Source organism: Pollachius pollachius (assembly GCF_949987615.1).
Source record: "Pollachius pollachius genome assembly, chromosome: 12".
NCBI lineage: Eukaryota > Metazoa > Chordata > Actinopteri > Gadiformes > Gadidae > Pollachius > Pollachius pollachius.
The window spans coordinates 4,677,177-4,694,821 of NC_136945.1; the positions used below are offsets into that span (position 1 = coordinate 4,677,177).

Sequence of the window (17,645 nt, forward strand, 5' to 3'; positions counted from 1 at the left end):
GCACACACAGGCATACAGACATTCAAACAATCACACTCAGACACGCAAACAGAGCTAATTGATAAATTGGATACACACGTGAAGCGATCACCCATATTTATATTGCATTTAATGTGTAATTGGAAATGTAACAAGAACCCAATTACGTTCACAATAAAACAAATGAGAATAAAAAAGTTGATGACCGTTGATCATCGAGGTGTATTCAATAGCGAGATAACACGGCAGATTGTTATTTTCACAAAGTGATGTACCATAACCACTACTATGTCCCTACTCCGCGTGGATGATGAAGGCTGACCCTGGAGACCATTTTAACAAGAGATCCATGTGCCCCCTCCTCACCCCTCCTCCCCCTCCTCCTCTGAGACACTCCTCCCAACCCCCACGCCTTGCGTGGCAACCCTGTGCCGCCGCCCCTGCGACTCCCTTTCTTTTGCATCACAACAATCCTCGAACAGATGGTGTGCTGCTCGGCCGGAGTGATCGACACTCCGCCTCAGCCAATCGCGTCGCTTGGAATCAGCTGACTAGTCTGGACAGCGCCAGGTGTTGTTATCATTTTCCAAGGGAGGAGCCGTTTGAGGGGAGAGTAATATCCAGCCAGCCACTGAACAGACTGCAGGTGCTTTTTGGTGGGGGGGATACGTCCGCCGACAGCATCGCATGCGATACTTCACTCAAATGCGCCTTGTTGCTGGGATGTGCATCTAGTTGGAATAAGAGTTGCTCGATCGCTTCTAACAGCGACTGACTGACCCCGATGGAGAAACGGAATACATATGTTGTAGGGAGATACCGATGAAGCCCAATTTGTTGTACGTATACGTTTAAAGAAAAAACAATCCCTCACGTCGATTGGCCATGTGCTGGCGCGCGGCTTAGGCGCATCGTTTGGACATCTGGAGCCAGAAGAAGTAGAGCTGCGATCACAAAACCAGTCTGGGATGACAACAAGGTGAGGTCACATTAGAAAGCAGCATTTTTCAATACTGTAGCATGTAAGTCAGTTGGATTTTGTTGAACTTCAAAGTGTAAACACAGGATAGACTTTTGCTGGATGTGCTACCTTTAACATCCTAGTCGTGTTTTAGTTCCATAGCGTTGGCATGTTTGTTGTTATTGAGCATCTCTGCAATCTGGGTTAAATCACAAAACGTAGTTAGTTTCCAGCACTGGGCTCTGTCGATAACATAAATGTTCCTATAAAATCACATATCGAATGTATTATCTTCAGAGTGTTTTTTTTAAATCATACGTGAGTTATAAAAATTAAACGAGCAAAACACCGCTTGTACACGTCAAATAAAAGCCATCAACTTTGATCTCGTATCCTGCGGCACACCACTCGCAGTGCACCACCAGCACCTACAGGCTCTGCGTGCTTTGCGCAACGTTGGCCAAATGTGATTTGCATATTAATGTCAAAGTACGACGGCAGATGTCTCGAGCAAAAGTTCCCGAGCCCCGGCGCCCTGCAGGACGTTCTGGGATAACAGAGGGCGAGGAGTTGGTCAGGACGGCTTTGTCTCCTTCACAGCAGCTGTTGCGTCTTTGTGCCTTCGGCCAGATGCTCGGACAAAACGCGTCACTCTAAACTTCAGCAAACAGAAGCCCCGAAACCACGTCTGTTATTACTTTAGTGTGGGCAGATTTCAATATGAAGATATAAAGAGATGACAATGGAAAGCATCCTCACTGCTGTCGTAAACCACTGAGTCATTTAGCAACAACTGGATCTTGATAGTTTATTGACCTTGGCAGCCATTTATTTTTTTAAACAAAGTACATTGATTCAATATATTCTCTTAGCCTGCATACTTAATACAATTGCTGGTGGGAAAAAACATTTACAATTGAGATGCCATACCAATTCTCAGAGTTCCCTTTTCATATACAGGCTACTTACATAATACATATATTTTTCAATTTAACAAATCATCTTAACAATTGACCTTCATTAATAATTGACTGGTTTCCCTCCTAGTGCTGCAGGGGACTGACTAAGTGTTACGTGAAGATAGACACAGCCAGAAGCTTTTTAAGTGATGCTGGGTCCTGCCTGGGGCGCTGTCGCGTGGAAGCAGGTCTGTGAGTGAGCAGGATGTCTGAACCTTCTCCATAAGTCAGGGGGACAGATATAGACACCAATCATCTATCTGAGTTATAGGTTTTCTTTCTGCCCGTGGGCGCTAATAACATCTATCTATCTACCTAAACACACACGCATGCATGCACATTAGAGCACACAAAAACACACAGGCACGCACGCACGCACGCACAATAAAACACAGCATGCCTTCATCTTCAGATGACTGTGCGTGTCGAGTGGAACAAAGGCTGGTTAATGGGGGGCATGTGTGTGTATGTTTGCATGTGCGTGTGTGTGTGTGTGGGGGGGGGGGTGTTGTCTGGTCACGGCTTTACTACTTAACTCTGAAGGGGGGGTTATGGGGGAGGGGGCTTACTGCCTTAACTCTGTTGTTTGTTAAAGGGGCTATATGAAGGATTTTACATGCATTAAGCGTTTTAAGCAGTATTTCTATGGCTTGCAGTTGAACTTTAACAATGTGACCGTCCCAGACTTTCTTCGTTTTATAGAACAGCTTGTGGGCTGTTTTTGATTATATTTATTATATATGAACTGGGACGTTTTTTAAGGAAGGAAGAACGTCTAACTGCGCTCCCAGTGTCATAGCATATAAAGAAGAGCTTTAGCCAATTTGCAAAAAATAGTTTTTTGTGGTTTTGTTGTATTGTGTTAAGTAGAGCTGTCAAGTTCTGGTCAATTGGTTTGTAGATAGGCACTTTGTCTACCAAATTCGCATTGGTCGCTGGTGTTACTTTCACAAGATAAAAAACGCTTCTTAATCCATTATTTCCGGGGACGTAAGGGACAAAAGCAGCCTGATGTGTCAAATTTTTGGGCGATTAGGTTAAATTGTGTTAGAATAACACAACATTATTTATTATATTATATATTAATACATATTATATTCAAGACTCCATAGTTTCTGATTTTAATAATTGTGTGATTTAATAGGCAATAGGATTTATACACAGGAGGTCAAAACACCCCAGTTTTCATAACTTTGAACTCACCCAACTTAAGTGCGACTGCTTGTTGTAACTTCCTGGACATTTACTCCACTCCAAACTAATGACATGACGTCACAGAAGTCAGGTTGGCATATATATTTTTTAAAGAGTAAAAAAAAAAGTATGCCGGCGTATGCATACATCATTTCCATGTTGTCTCAAATGTGTCTCAACTTTAATGTTTAACACTTGGTAGGCTTGACTCAGAACATATCTGAGTGGGCACCTTAGCACAAAGCATGGCAGCATCCATTGGGACCCATTATATTAAACACAGAAAAAAAACTAAAATCAAAACTTCCATGTGTTGTGTGGTGTGTGACCCGCTTTACATTTAACCTCTGTGGTAACCGAGTCAGACTCAGACCCAGAGTGGATCTGAAACTCACAGATTTTCTCCAAACAGCACTGACCTGGTATTAAGGCCAGCAGGTAGAGCAGAGTACACTCTGGCCGATTTAGCCAGAGAGCTAAATCGGGGGGTGATATTATGCCACCAGTTGTGAGTGTGACCTTTTCCTGTGTTTTAGTGACATCACAAGTGGGATGGTCCACCTAGACGTATGATGAATAGGTCAACATTTGCTACAGTTCTAGCAATTTTTGCTGATCCAGGATACTTTGATTTTCAAACGGGGTGTAATGCATTATCACATTCACACCTGATTGCATAATATTATTCCTTCAATCTAGAGATAACAGATATAGATATAAAAAGATATAATTTTTTACATTTATCGACCCATCTATACATTTCTTTGGTTGACTACAGTCCCAGTAGTTAGTTTGTATTATTAGTGCCAGTCTGCTCGCACTCCAATGGCTTTTCACAGATTTTCTTGAAATAATTTTTATACCATTTTAACTTTTAAGGAACACAGTAAAAAAGCAATTAAAGTTATATAGGAGTTATATACTTCCCAGCGGAGCTCTGTTGTAGTGTTCACATTGTGCCTTTTCAATCACCTTTTCATTTGTTCATGTCACACTCAATATCTGTCCTTTGGCGATCAGTGGGTATTATCAAAATATTTTAATAAGCGGGTGTAATAATGCGGTACTCGATTAAAGACATAAACACAATGACAATGCTTAACATTTTCATATGAGAATGGGAAAGTAAACCGTTTATAGACATAGAATATATATTATATTGGGCATGATTAATCGACGATCGACTAATTGATCATTAAGAATTTCGCCTGGCGTAAATTGGATAGATAAAACTAATGCGGAAAAATATCTCTTTACACGGTGTGTCTTTTTACAATTACCATTCGTAGTGTTGTTCAGCAGGGAAATATTTCGCCAAAGACGTTGACGTTGCTTAGCAACTGGACACGCTTGGGTTGATAGGTTACCGGACTACTTGCGGAGTAATAAGAAAAAAATTTTTCACTTTCCTAGAGAGCGATCTAGTTCGGTGTGCATATAAGTACAGACGAACCAATCGCGGACTACTGCAACTGCTGATGCCATCTCTCTAAGTTAAAAATAAGCTGCACCGACCCCAAACCAATCGGAATAAGTGTATACATGTCGATTATAGCGGACTACACCACCTCTTCTATTCCGCATGGAATTCTATTCCGATCAGAGAATTGTATTCCGATTAGCAGCGTTACATGGCCGCTTCTGATCCGATGAGATTTATAATCGGAATAGATCTATTCCTATCATCCAATCGGAATGTACTGTATATATGGCATTTACAAAAGTGGAAAAGCGTACGTCCATATGTCTCTTGCACATTCTCGTGTATTCCGATTGAGGCGTATTTCATTTTTTTATTCCTATTGAGCTGTTCTTCCACTTCTAAACGGACCAGAAGTGTCCATGTAAACGCGGGAGAATTAACAATAAATTTTCATTGCATTTTGAATATAGCATAAAAATAGTTAATTTCAATACAAAAATATTAATGATTAATCGAAAATGTATCGTTAATTCTCCCGAAGATCGACTAAGACAATTTAATTGAATGCCCATCCCTAATTAATTTTGCTGTGTGTTTTTTTCATTTTTTAGGTAGTCTATAGTAACCTTTTTAGTGAAAGTGTTGTTGTTGTTGTTATCATAGCATATGTTGTTGTTGTTGTTACCATAGAAAATTATGTAAAAGGTTGCGACTATGGACACACATCATTGTGCATTCTGGGAAAATACTGACTCACTTGCTGTGGCTTTAATACAAAATGTAAAGTTAATTAAATCCTCATTTACTCTTAATGGGATTTTTATGCAAAAATAAGTAATTACTATCCCCAGTGAACATCATAATCTGTCAGGCAGTGTGGTTATCAATGTCTTTTTGGCTTGGGGTGGGTTGTGTTTGGATGTGTGGATAATTAGCGGAGGTGGCTAGTCATTCGAGGTAATATCTACCAGAAAGGTCTCCTTTTCTCTCCATGCAAGTCCTTCATGCCAGGGGCTGTCGATTGTCGCAGGTAAATATTCATTTCCCACTACGGCGGAAGACAGCTTTCAGCAATGGAAGTGACAAGTGTACACTTTGCCTGCACGGTTGTCCTTGGATGTCAAGAATTAAAATAGCAGCCCAAATGGGTTTTGTTACCTGTGAACTGAATTCTCCTTGGGAAAGTTTGGGCAACATTTCATGTGGGAAATGTTTAGAAGAACCAAGTGTCCTGATACAAAAAGATGTGGTTTTACAGCCTCAACTGTAGAATATTCTATGTAACACACAGCAACCTTTCTGTGTATCTAAAGCCACACCGCTGTTTAGTGCAGAATCACTGCCCATACTTCCTGAAGCACAATCAAAACAGCATCATATTTTTGTACGTGCTACTTTAATTTCCTATGCTGTTTCACATCTGAAACAGCAATAATATGTTTTATTTGTAACAAATAATTTATTTATCGAGAAAGAAATGAGTCCAAACCTCAGGAATGGAAAATGAATCGCATCAAGCATCCGGTCTTTAAAACATTTATTGTGGTTTGGGCTTTTGGAAACCACAAAAAGATATGACAAAAAAACTTAAACCACTTTTGATTTATCTCTTTTTGTAATGGCACATTGAAGTGTAACGTGATTCGTCTGCCTTAATCAACGTTACCTGTTCCACCCCCGCTTTGAAACCATCACAATGCCTCCCCAGATAAAATAATCTCCCGACTCACCATCTCCTCCCTGCTAATCCTGACTGACAGTCAAGCGTGACCATGTACCCCCGCTTCAGCTTGAAGAGCAGATACCGCACGCATAATACCACTGGTTGCACCCAGGAAACCCCGCCCCTCTCTCCCAAAAGGAAGTCCCAAGCGAATGGACTCATCCCGCGGCCCTGTTGCCAGGCAGGGTGCCTGCAGACTCAGACCTAGTCAGCTCTCATGGGGGAAATCCTCTTAGGGTGCTGTCTTCTTAGACGCACAGGGACTGAATGTGTGAGGGGGCCCACCAGGCCATGGCACCTCGCTCGCTACCGCATGGCTGCAGACGGGTCAGGGTGTCGCGGTTAGTAAATGGATCTGATTGGTTAAGGGGATTTTCTAAGTGTTGTTGTAATGTGCCGTGCTGGATCCTGCTGGCTCTTAGGCTTGTTAAAGAAACGCTGGAAGCCTCAAACAAGGACAGGAGGCAGCCATGGTGCTGATTGCTTGGAATAATCTAGTCGCACAGTTCTAAATGGGGCAGGTTTTCAATAAATAAAAAACTTTCAGGCCACATAAGGAATATTGAGGAGAGGGACATGGTCTTCACACCTTTAACTTTATATTCTATAGTTTGCGTTCATAATTAAGGTGGGCTGTATTGCATTGGTGCAAATCTTTCCTTTTCTTATCAAGGTCTTCCTTCACACAAGAGTGGTTATGAAAGCCATTTGGGCCAGCATATGACCAGTGTAAAATCTCAGCTCCATTTGAAATAAAATAGATTTTCCTGGATGAGGGTCTGTCGTCTTTTATATTAACCCTTTCTTTTGTATTATTTTAAAAACATTGATGGATGGTTATGCACACTAAAAGTAAAAACATGTTCTGTGTGTATTCTGAATTCAAAAGGCAGAGGATGCTTCATTAAAAATGTATAAGCAAACCCTTTATTTCTGTCTTTGAGGCATGGCGCATGCTAATATCTCATAGTGTTTAATGATGTTCTCAGTAGCTAATGATCGAGCCCTTATGGGCCAGTTGGAGAGATGAAAGCCCTAAAGGAATACCATCCATTTTCACCTAGTTCTCTGTTTTTCTTTTTTGTAAATGGGTTTTAATGAGCCGATGTAGCATTTTTATGAGAATGCAAAACTGATGATGAGGCACACAAAACAGATTCTCCCATGACTAACCCTCTAAATGTCTCTTTTTTTATTGCTATCCGTAATCTATGTAATGATTGCATTTACAAGTGTACCAACCACGTGGTATTTTGTGGACATGTGGATATAATTGTGTTGAACTGATTCTAATCATATGTTTCTTTCTTTCATCTTTCTTCAAGATTGGACCTACTGCTCCAGGATTTTACTGATCCCATCCAGACTGGGACACAACTACAACAACCCATTATTGGAATGTCTGGTTGATGACCTTAACCAACAATCTGTCAACAATCCTCTCCTCACTTGCCTCCGGTCCGCCCTGTGTGGGTCTTGGGCAATTGAACACCGATTCACAGCATGGCTGGACCGAGATTTAATTACTGCCTGCTATGCCAGCTGTTTGTTGGCTTGGTGCTGGTCTCTGCCGGACTATCTATGGTACAGAGCAACGAGTGTCCCCAGCTGTGTGTATGTGAGGTCCGACCCTGGTTTACTCCACAGTCCACCTACAGAGAGGCCATCACCGTGGACTGCAATGACCTGCGTCTCACTCGCATCCCGGGGAACCTGTCTAGTGACACGCAGGTGCTGCTACTCCAGAGTAACTACATCGCCAGGTCCAGTGAGGAGCTAGAACAGCTCTTCAACCTGACCGAGCTCGACCTGTCCCAGAACAACCTCAGCAGGATCCGGGACGTGGGCCTGACCAACATGTCCCAGCTCACCACTCTTCATCTGGAGGAGAACCAGATCACGGAAATGCCAGATTACTGCCTGCAGGATCTCAGCAACCTGCAGGAGCTTTATATCAACCACAATCAGATCAACACAATCTCTGCCTACGCCTTTTCTGGGCTCCATAACCTACTCAGGCTCCACCTTAACTCCAACAAGCTGAAGGCTATCGATAGCCAATGGTTTGACTCAACAGCCAACCTTGAGATCCTTATGATAGGGGAGAACCCAGTTCTTGGGATAATGGACTTTAATTTTAAGCCACTTGGCAATTTGAGAAGCCTTGTTTTGGCTGGAATGGATTTAACTGACATCCCCGGGAATGCCTTCGTTGGACTCGACAATCTCGAAAGCCTCTCTTTTTACGACAATAAGCTGGCCAGAGTTCCCCAGAGAGCCCTGCAGAAACTACCTAACCTCAAGTTCTTGGACCTAAACAAGAACCCGGTGCACAAAATCCAGGCAGGGGATTTCAAAAACATGCTGAGACTAAAAGAGCTTGGCATAAACAACATGGGGGAACTGGTCTCCATTGACCGTTACGCACTGGACAACCTCCCCGAGCTCACCAAGCTAGAGGCCACAAACAACCCCAAGTTCTCCTTCATCAACCAACAGGCGTTCCACGATGTACCAGCCCTGGAGAGCCTCATGCTGAACAACAACGCCCTGAATGCCCTGTACCAGTCCACTGTCGAGTACCTGCCCAACCTCCGGGAGATCAGCATTCACAGCAACCCGCTGCGCTGCGATTGCGTTATCCAGTGGATGAGCTCCAACAAAACCAGCATCCGCTTCATGGAGCCCTTGTCCATGTTCTGCGCTACGCCGACAGAGGCGCGGGGGCAGCAGATAAGGGAGGCGCTACAGAGAGACTCGGTGGAACATTGTCTGCCCATGATCTCCCACGACAGCTTTCCCAATCATCTCAACCTGGATCTGGGCATGACCGTGGACCTGGACTGCAGAGCCATGTCCCAGCCCGAGCCCGAGATCTACTGGGTCACTCCTCTGGGGAACAAGGTGGCTATGGACACCCTGTCGGACAAATACGCTCTCAACAATGAGGGCACATTGAGGATCTCTCACATTCAGGTGGAAGACTCCGGCAGGTATACTTGCGTGGCGCAGAACTCGGAGGGCGCTGACACAAGAGTGACGGCGATACGCGTGAATGGGACGCTGCTGGACAGCACGCAACTCATGAAGATCTACATCAAGCAGACCGAGTCCCACTCCATCCTGGTCTCCTGGAAGGTGAACTCAAACGTCATGACGTCCAATCTCAAGTGGTCGTCGGCCACCATGAAAATAGACAACCCACACATCACCTACACTGCCCGGGTTCCCGTTGACGTCCACGAGTACAACCTCACCCACCTGCAGCCAGCCACGGAGTATGAGGTGTGTCTGACGGTCTCCAACATCCACCAGCAGATGCAGAAGTCCTGCGTCAACGGCACCACAAAGCAGGCCACCTTTGCGGTGGAGTTATCCGACCAAGGGACTAACATAGCCCTGGCGGCGGTAATGGGAACCATGTTCACTATCGTCAGCCTGGCCTCCTTGAGCATGTATGTCGCCAAGAGGTGGAAGCGGAAAAACTATCATCATTCATTGAAAAAGTACATGCAAAAGACCTCCTCCATTCCCCTGAATGAGCTGTACCCTCCCCTCATCAACCTATGGGAGGCAGACAGCGAGAAGGAGAAGGAGGCGGTCCCGGAAACCAAACCTAGCCAGGTGGACACAACGCGCAGCTATTACATGTGGTGAAAGCAGGGGATCGAATAATTTCAGGAGCACAAATGCATCTTCTTTGTGTCAAAGTAAAATAAGAAGTTTTTCTTAAATGTTTCTTTTTCTTGTCCTATACTTCTGTTATTCGAGATTTGCCCGTTTGGGGTAAAGAACAAAGAGAGTTTTAGTTTAGTATATTGCCTTTTCTTCTTGCCCGTTTTTGACACTCAAAATGGCAGCTTTGTTAGCTTCCTATGGGCTCTGTAGTCACTGTGCTTGTTATTAGTACTCGTATCGGTTAGCACAGCATGGGTTATGGCATGGATTCATTACGGGTACACAATGGAGAAACTGTATTCGGAATCCATTTGGACATGTATCTCTGGCAAAATTCTTGGAGACTGCAGTTTTTTCTTTTTCTCCTAAGACAGTTTTACTGTTGACTGTTGTGCACTGAAATATATATTCAGATTTGTCTATCAACTCAAATATAAGCTGACATATACTATGTTTAGACTTGATATACTGTCTATTGAATAATGTAAGCAACTCTTATGTAATGTTGTATCAGCTATGATTTTATTTTAACAAACAGTACGTTTGATTTAGAAATTAAGTTTGCAGAGCAACAACTGTCAACCAGCAATAGAAATATGAATGTTAAAAACTAGGTTCATAGATGTAAGGCTTTTTACGTTTCCTAAATATATTGATTTTTTTATTTTGTTAGACTATGTAAACAATCACTAAATTTGTTGTGGTTCACACACTGAATAATGTTGTTTATTAGGAGCAAGTAAAATAAAATACTTATTTCCTCCTATTTTTCATACCATTGTTTCAAGCTCATGTGTCATTATTTAAATTTCTGACATTCAAGTTGTGAATGATGTTTAAAGTGTTCCCATTATACATTACCATTCAATATCATTGAAATCAAAGCCACATCTGCAAATAATACAAAAAACTGTTAAATGTTTTGTCCCACAGGAATACACCATCTTTACACCGTGTGTATCTTTTCGGGCTCAAATTTAATCTCCCAACATGACTACCGGCTGATGACCAAAACATCAACAAAGAATCATCCGAAACTTTTCCCATGTAAAATACATAATTTCAATTTATATTTCAAGTTGGCTGTTAGGAGTGCACAACATTGTATGACATTTAATACAGTTCTGTCCCACAGCCGTACTCTTTGGGCCACCTTGGCGGTTGTCGACAGTTTCCCACTAGTCCATCTGTGTACAGTGACAATGCTAATGTGTGTTGTGTGATATCATGTTTGCCGGGCTCTCCGTTCCATATTTGACTCCACAAAACGATCCAAAGTGTTACTTTCAAGGGTCTCTATAAATATCCTTGCGTGGGGGGGGTTCCTCACTTGCCAGGGTAGAGGAGTGCGGGGTCCACTATCTCTAGTTTGATTTCACAATATTATTTCATTACTCCGTTTTGTTTTCAGCTCAGCGAAGGGTCCTTTTTTGTGTAGGGTCTTTGTTCCTGGTGCCTTGAAAAGGGAAGCTGCAGGGACAGAAAAATGTCAGTGAATGTCAGGGACACTCTGGGGAAACCTGTGTGTGTGTGTGTGTGTGTGTGTGTGTGTGTGTGTGTGTGTGTGTGTGTGTGTGTGTGTGTGTGTGTGTGTGTGCATTGTGCATTGTGCTGGGGATGATGGATTGGACCGGGATGGATGGGGCCGCCGGTAACCAACGCTGCTCTGAGATGTCATCCAGTGGCCCCCTAGGTTGATGTGCAAGGCACGCATCCCCACACTCTTTCTTCTTCTCTCTCCTAATAGTCCCCAATAAGCAAGAGAGAGGCAGAGTGAGACAACACAGATAGAGACAGGGACAGAGAGACAGAGAGAGAGAGAGTCAAAGAGAGGGACAGAACGAGACAGACATCCTGCTCAGTGGGACAGCCATCAATGAGGGCCTTTCAAAAAAATCTTGGTTCCGGCAGGGAGAGAGAGAGAACTACCCTGTTGCTATGGCAACCCTCTCACCCCCCCCCCCTTAGTTTGCTGCTAACCCCACCTGCTAAAGCTGCAGCATCAACCCCGCCCCCCTCCCATCCCACACACATACTCACACACAAACACATGCAAAGACACACACACACACACACAAACATCATGTACTAAAGGGGTGTGTGTACGTCTATGTGAGTGTGTGTGTGTGTGGGGGGGGGGGGGGGACGCCCAAGGTGAGCTGTCACCTCCGCTTCACACCCCTTTGACCCTCAGAGGATACGCTCGTCTTACGAAACCTATTGCAAGCCCATTAGAACTGTGTTCTTAGTCTATATGTATTATTCAATGGCATTTCAACAGCACTTCAACAGTATTAAAAAGCTGCTCATGATAGCCAATTAACTGGTTATGAAGGCTGTGACTTACTTCAGTCAAACTGCTCTCACAAATGAGGCTTGTGTGCGATCTTGTGTGCGATCTTCACATCATTGAAACTGGGGACAGTGAAAACACGTGCCATTTGGTCGACGCTTCCAAGTGTCTTGCTATACCCTGAGTGTATACTTGTCTCGGCATGGGTGGCCACCTTGCTCTACCAATTGACCTGCACAGGACCATTATCCCTCCTAATTGAAAAAGGGATTTTTTCGCAGTTAACGCTGGTCACCGTAACGAAGGGGCCAGCCGGGGTCAACAAGGTTACCATAGCAACATTGATTCCTTCCTTGTTTTTCCCAGGCCTGCTGTGTGAACAGCAAAAGTATTTGTGGCGCAGCATTTTGATTTGATCATCTTTGATGGAATGCTAAACGAATGACAAGAACTCAACACCGCAATATCTCAGGGCAAACAGTTGCTATAGCATCAGTACATCGTAGTCATTTACTGTAGTTTTTTAAAATAAAATGGAGGATCAAAGCCAGGGCCATGCTTGCACATAAAAGCCTTTCTGGCAGATTGACTAAATGTACTTCTGTAATGAGGATAAAAAGACCTACAAAATACAATAAACCCTTCTTCAGTTTCTCTTCTTCCTGCATTGATGACACGCTGCTGGAATGTGTGTGTCCAACCACAGGGGTCATTGAAGTTCATCGGAGCATTACAATTCCGACGCCTCGCCCACTCACCTGGGAGGCTAGTAATTACGATGTGTGTAGTATTAACAATGATGGTTGCTCGTCCGTCTTCCAGCAAAGTAGACTAAAGGTTATGCTGGATTGTTGCTATCCAAGGTACCTGACTGGAAGCTATCCCATAGATGCAGCACCCTTCATATCCCTTATTGCTTTCGCTATCTTTTATATAAGAAATTTCAATTTCTTTAGGCCAATAGCAATATTAGATGATTATGACTAGCACACATTCAGTTGAAAAAAAAGTCCAAAGACATGGCATTCCCATCGTAACAAGCTAATGTCTCGAAACAGTATAATCCCCAAACAAAGCACTGTGTTCTACAAACATATGATAATTAATACAAACAAGGGCTTGATGATCCAGTGATCCGGCGCTGCCTTCATGTCTGTGGGAGATCTACAACGGAGACTTACACTGGGAGTGACAGCACAGCCAACAACAGCCACCACTTCCAGCTTCTGTATGCAGACGAGACTGTGTGCTGGCAGGCCTTGTATAACAGTTACCCACATCCAGACTCATTTAGACATCTTCACAAAATCACATTTGCGTGGAGGCTCGCTTGCAGCCCGTCTGCTAATTGTGTGCTATGAAGTGTGGCAGACTCCCATTATCAGGCAGCGCTCGCACACTCGCTCGCTTCTTCTTGTACGCTGTGTAAAAGCAGCCGTGTAGAAATCACAGTTTTAAATGGAAAGGTGAGAGTGAGAGTGCCGGAACATAATGCATCTCTGTGGTGTTAACTGTTTGTGTAATGCACAGTGAATAGTTGGAGGGAGCATGCTGCCGATCTCTGAGGGCCCAATTAAAATTCGCTGCTTATTGTCGGCGGCTTGTTGTTCTGCGTGTGTGTGTGAGTGTGCACTTTGCTGCAGGCAGGGTTGCGTGTATGTTTATGTGTGTGTGTGTGTGTGTGTGTGTGTGTGTATGTGTGTGTGTGTGTGTGTGTGTGTGTGTGTGTGTGTGTGTGTACGTCTGTGCAAGTGTGTGTGTGTGTTTGTATGTGTGTGAGTAAGCGTGTGTGCCTGTTAATCTTTATAATCGTGTGTGCTGGGGGGTGGTTGTGTGTGTCTGTATGTGTGTTTGTGTGTGAGTGTGTGTGTGCATGTGTGAGGGTTAATATGTTGGTGTGGTAAAAAGGTGTAAATGCCGACAGCTCCTGCAGTAGAAGTTACATCATTGTTAAAACTAATTCCCTCAGTTAATCTGCACTCCTATCTGGCTGTTTTTAGAAACTTTGTCGTGCAGTACTTACATTTCCAGTTCCCTTCATAACTATGCAATATGCAAGCGTATGCCTTGTTGTGCTCAGCCTCGTTTGTGATTAGCAGCAGCTGCTAACTTACCAACTTCATGTAATGTGAAAGTAAAACAAGCTTGAACATGAATTGGCTTGCAATAAATGTCAGTGCATATGCATATAACTCATCAATCAAATACCATGAATGCAGTTTCAGAAGATAAGTTGTATCATATGATTAATAACTTCAAACATACTGATATTTTAACAAATTATTACTTAATATAAATGTACATATGGATTTCAAATCTTCTGCAAACAGAAAATGCATTTCTGATCCCAAAACAAAATGGTGTGGCTGTGTGGTTGCTGCAATCCACTCACGCGTGCATGTGTTTGTGTGTATGTGTGTGTGTGTGTGTGTATGAATGTTTGTGTGTGTGTTTGTGTGTGTGTGTGTGTGTGTGTATGCATGTTTGTGTGTCTGTGTGTGTGTGTGTCTGTGTGTGTGTGTGTGTGTGTGTGTGTGTGTGTGTGTGTGTGTGTGTGTGTGTGTGTGTGTATGTATGTGTATGTGTATGTGTGTGTGTGTCCAACAGCCCCATGTGCACTGTGACTGGTGTAAATGGATATTTCACAGGCAGGTCATTTCATGCCTGTGTACTTCCTGACAGCCCTGTGATGATGAGACTGCTGTGAGAAGAATGACGGATGCACCCACACACACACACACACACACCCAAGCCCCCCGTCACCTGCCTCCACCAGCAACAGCGAGGTGCAGTGAGTTAACCACCAGGCGGCTTCCCTAACCAATGGAGAGGCAACCCACTGATGATGTCATGCCCAATTCACAGGCTTTCCACAGACACGGAAACTAGAGGCTTTATAGTTTGTCATTGCTGTTGGTTGATGGATTTGAATGCACCTGTATGTATATACCCCCGGAGAGGAGAACGGTTACTGCGGCTCAGAGGTGTGTGTGTACTTTCCTTAGCGAAGTTCCATATTTGGAGAGATGGTGGAACTGAATGGTGGGGCCAGACAAGTGGAAGCATACAAAGAGATATCGATTGAACTGTTGAAAGTGGACCTCTTTGCATCGGCTTGCCCTGCCTCTGGAAGAACTCTCTAGTATTGATTGGATAGAGGGTAAAACGTATAAAAGACAGGCAGATAGACAGGTAAGCAGGCAGATAAATAGACAGTTTAATTGCATAGTATTAGAGACAACCTATGCACTGAATTTAAGCGAAAGTCGTTTCCACAACTTAGCAATTAACTAACTTAGTAGGATGTGCTAATTTTGGCATTCCATTCAGGAGGACAATCAACACAATGTAATTGCTGCCACCAAATGTGAGCATGCAGTTGCCTAGCAGCAGCGGAACTTGCCCAGGAGTGCTCTGGCATATGTCAATAGTGGTAATGTCGTTACAAAATAAATCAAAAGTTAGTTAAAAAATCTATATGTTTTCAATATTTTCCTGTTGTGTACTTCACTTTATTCTTGTACTTTCTGTCTTTGTTCATAATTTTTGAGTTTGTTTGAATGTTGGTCTTTTCATTCTATTTTTCATTATTTCCTACCTCCTTTTCTGTTAATTATTAGTTTATTTCAGTTCTCCACACACTTCAGTTCTCATCAAGTCATCTCTGTGCGATCCGTCTATGGCTGTTTGACGTCCAATCCAGTTGGACGCTGCTGTTTATATTCTGACTCAAGAACACGTTCTGCCATGCCTTAGATTCATTAGCTCTTCGACCGACTGTTGTCTAACTGGAGTTCTTTTGTGCTGTTGTACGTTCCCATCAAATCAACGGGGGCCCCCTTCCGACAGAAACAGGGCTATTAAGGCACCGCTGGGGTACCTCAATTCTGGGGGAGTGACATATGGAGGCTTCCTGTTGTCAAACACAACACAGTGAGTCGAGTCGCACAATCACATCAACAAACTAATGGAAGGGATTCTACAACCATGAACCGATGAACATCGCTGTTTAAGACTCTCCACATAGATCACACAATCAATTAAGGATTTATGGGGGGCATGATATTGTTGGGGTTCGGGGGTCAAAACGATTTGGGTTCAATTCCAAATGTCTACAAACTTCCTTGAGGCATCCTTGAGCAAGATGATGAACCTCTTCCTGCTCCTGAATGACATGCATCTGAAAATTCACTGGATTAAAGGCAAATATCCCTTGGACGAAGAAAATACAATCAATTATGTGTGAAGGAATATATTTAGATTTTGCCCTAACCTTTTCTACTGTGCCTTTAAACTGCCTCTTGCGTGCTGAATATTATAGTCTTGTGATTTGATAAATATGTAATATCTCTGTGATACCTCATCCCAAAGTGACTTTCTCAGCCGGGAAAAGGAGCAGAGGAGGCCAGAGGCGGGTGAATGAGCCTCAGTATCTTCAGTATCTGTTGTTCCTTTAAAATGCCAGCCGAGTGACCTCCGTTCGTCTCCCCAGCCACCAGAGTGCAAACCTCCCCACATAAATTATACATGACAAGAAAAAACTCAACATCACAACAAGGTCAGACCGTCTCACGATAATATTCAACCTTTCGTAGTAAAAAAATGTTAATGGCTGGAAACTGATTATTATTCATTATTTATTTTACATTTATTTAAATGTATTATTATTTTGTTATTTTTCAGCCGGAATAAAATAATATTTTTAAATATATATTGAATATCTTGGGCAACAGGAACTGAGCTGGTAAAGCTAACTAGAGACGGAATCAGCAAGTTAATGACCTCTTCATTGAAACATAACAACACTTGGCTGACAATAGCATGACATTTTGCATCATCCATTTTAAAGGGTATAACAAAGGTATATCGCTCTGCTCGAAGAGTCTTGTCATGGCTAGCAGGAAGGCTACCTCATATTATTGCCTATCGGGTATTCTATTGATAAAAAGGGATACTGGCTAATACATTGAAGAATGATTTCTTCCTGGATGCATTGTCACTGCAGAGGCACGCATAAATATCACTCGCTCTTTTTGTGATGTTAGGACTTGGGTGAAAAAAAAATCAATGTATGTGTTTGCGTGCGTGCGTGCGTGCGTGCGTGTGTTTGTGTGTAATTTCCCACTGGTTATACTATATAGATTGAATCAAATGTCTAGTGCTTTGCTGCCATCTGCTGTCTATCTTTCCTGTCTATGGTTTCCTGTGGGCTGATTTACTGACATTACTGGCAGGAGAGAGTTGCAGGATTATACATCCGTGTTTCAAAAATCACATTATTCAAGCCAGTCTTGAAAAACACTCACACCATACGTTATTACGAGCCATGTATATTCATTGGTATTCTTTTCGAGTGTTTCTGAAATTGTCCTTTTACTTTGAAAGAGATGTACCGGATGTTTTTTAAATTTCACTCCCACTACCTTCGCATTCAA

At 43.0% G+C, this 17,645-nt stretch overlaps 1 protein-coding gene across 1 annotated transcript; it reads left to right on the forward strand.

The window, feature by feature from the left end:
- Positions 1-7,742: 7,742 nt before the first annotated feature.
- On the forward strand, positions 7,743-9,896 carry lrrn1 (leucine rich repeat neuronal 1; the record flags this gene model as incomplete). The annotated part of the gene is made up of 1 exon (XM_079748477.1): positions 7,743-9,896. The coding sequence occupies one exon, from the start codon at positions 7,743-7,745 to the stop codon at positions 9,894-9,896; it is 2,154 nt and encodes a 717-aa protein (XP_079604603.1).
- Positions 9,897-17,645: the final 7,749 nt, after the last annotated feature.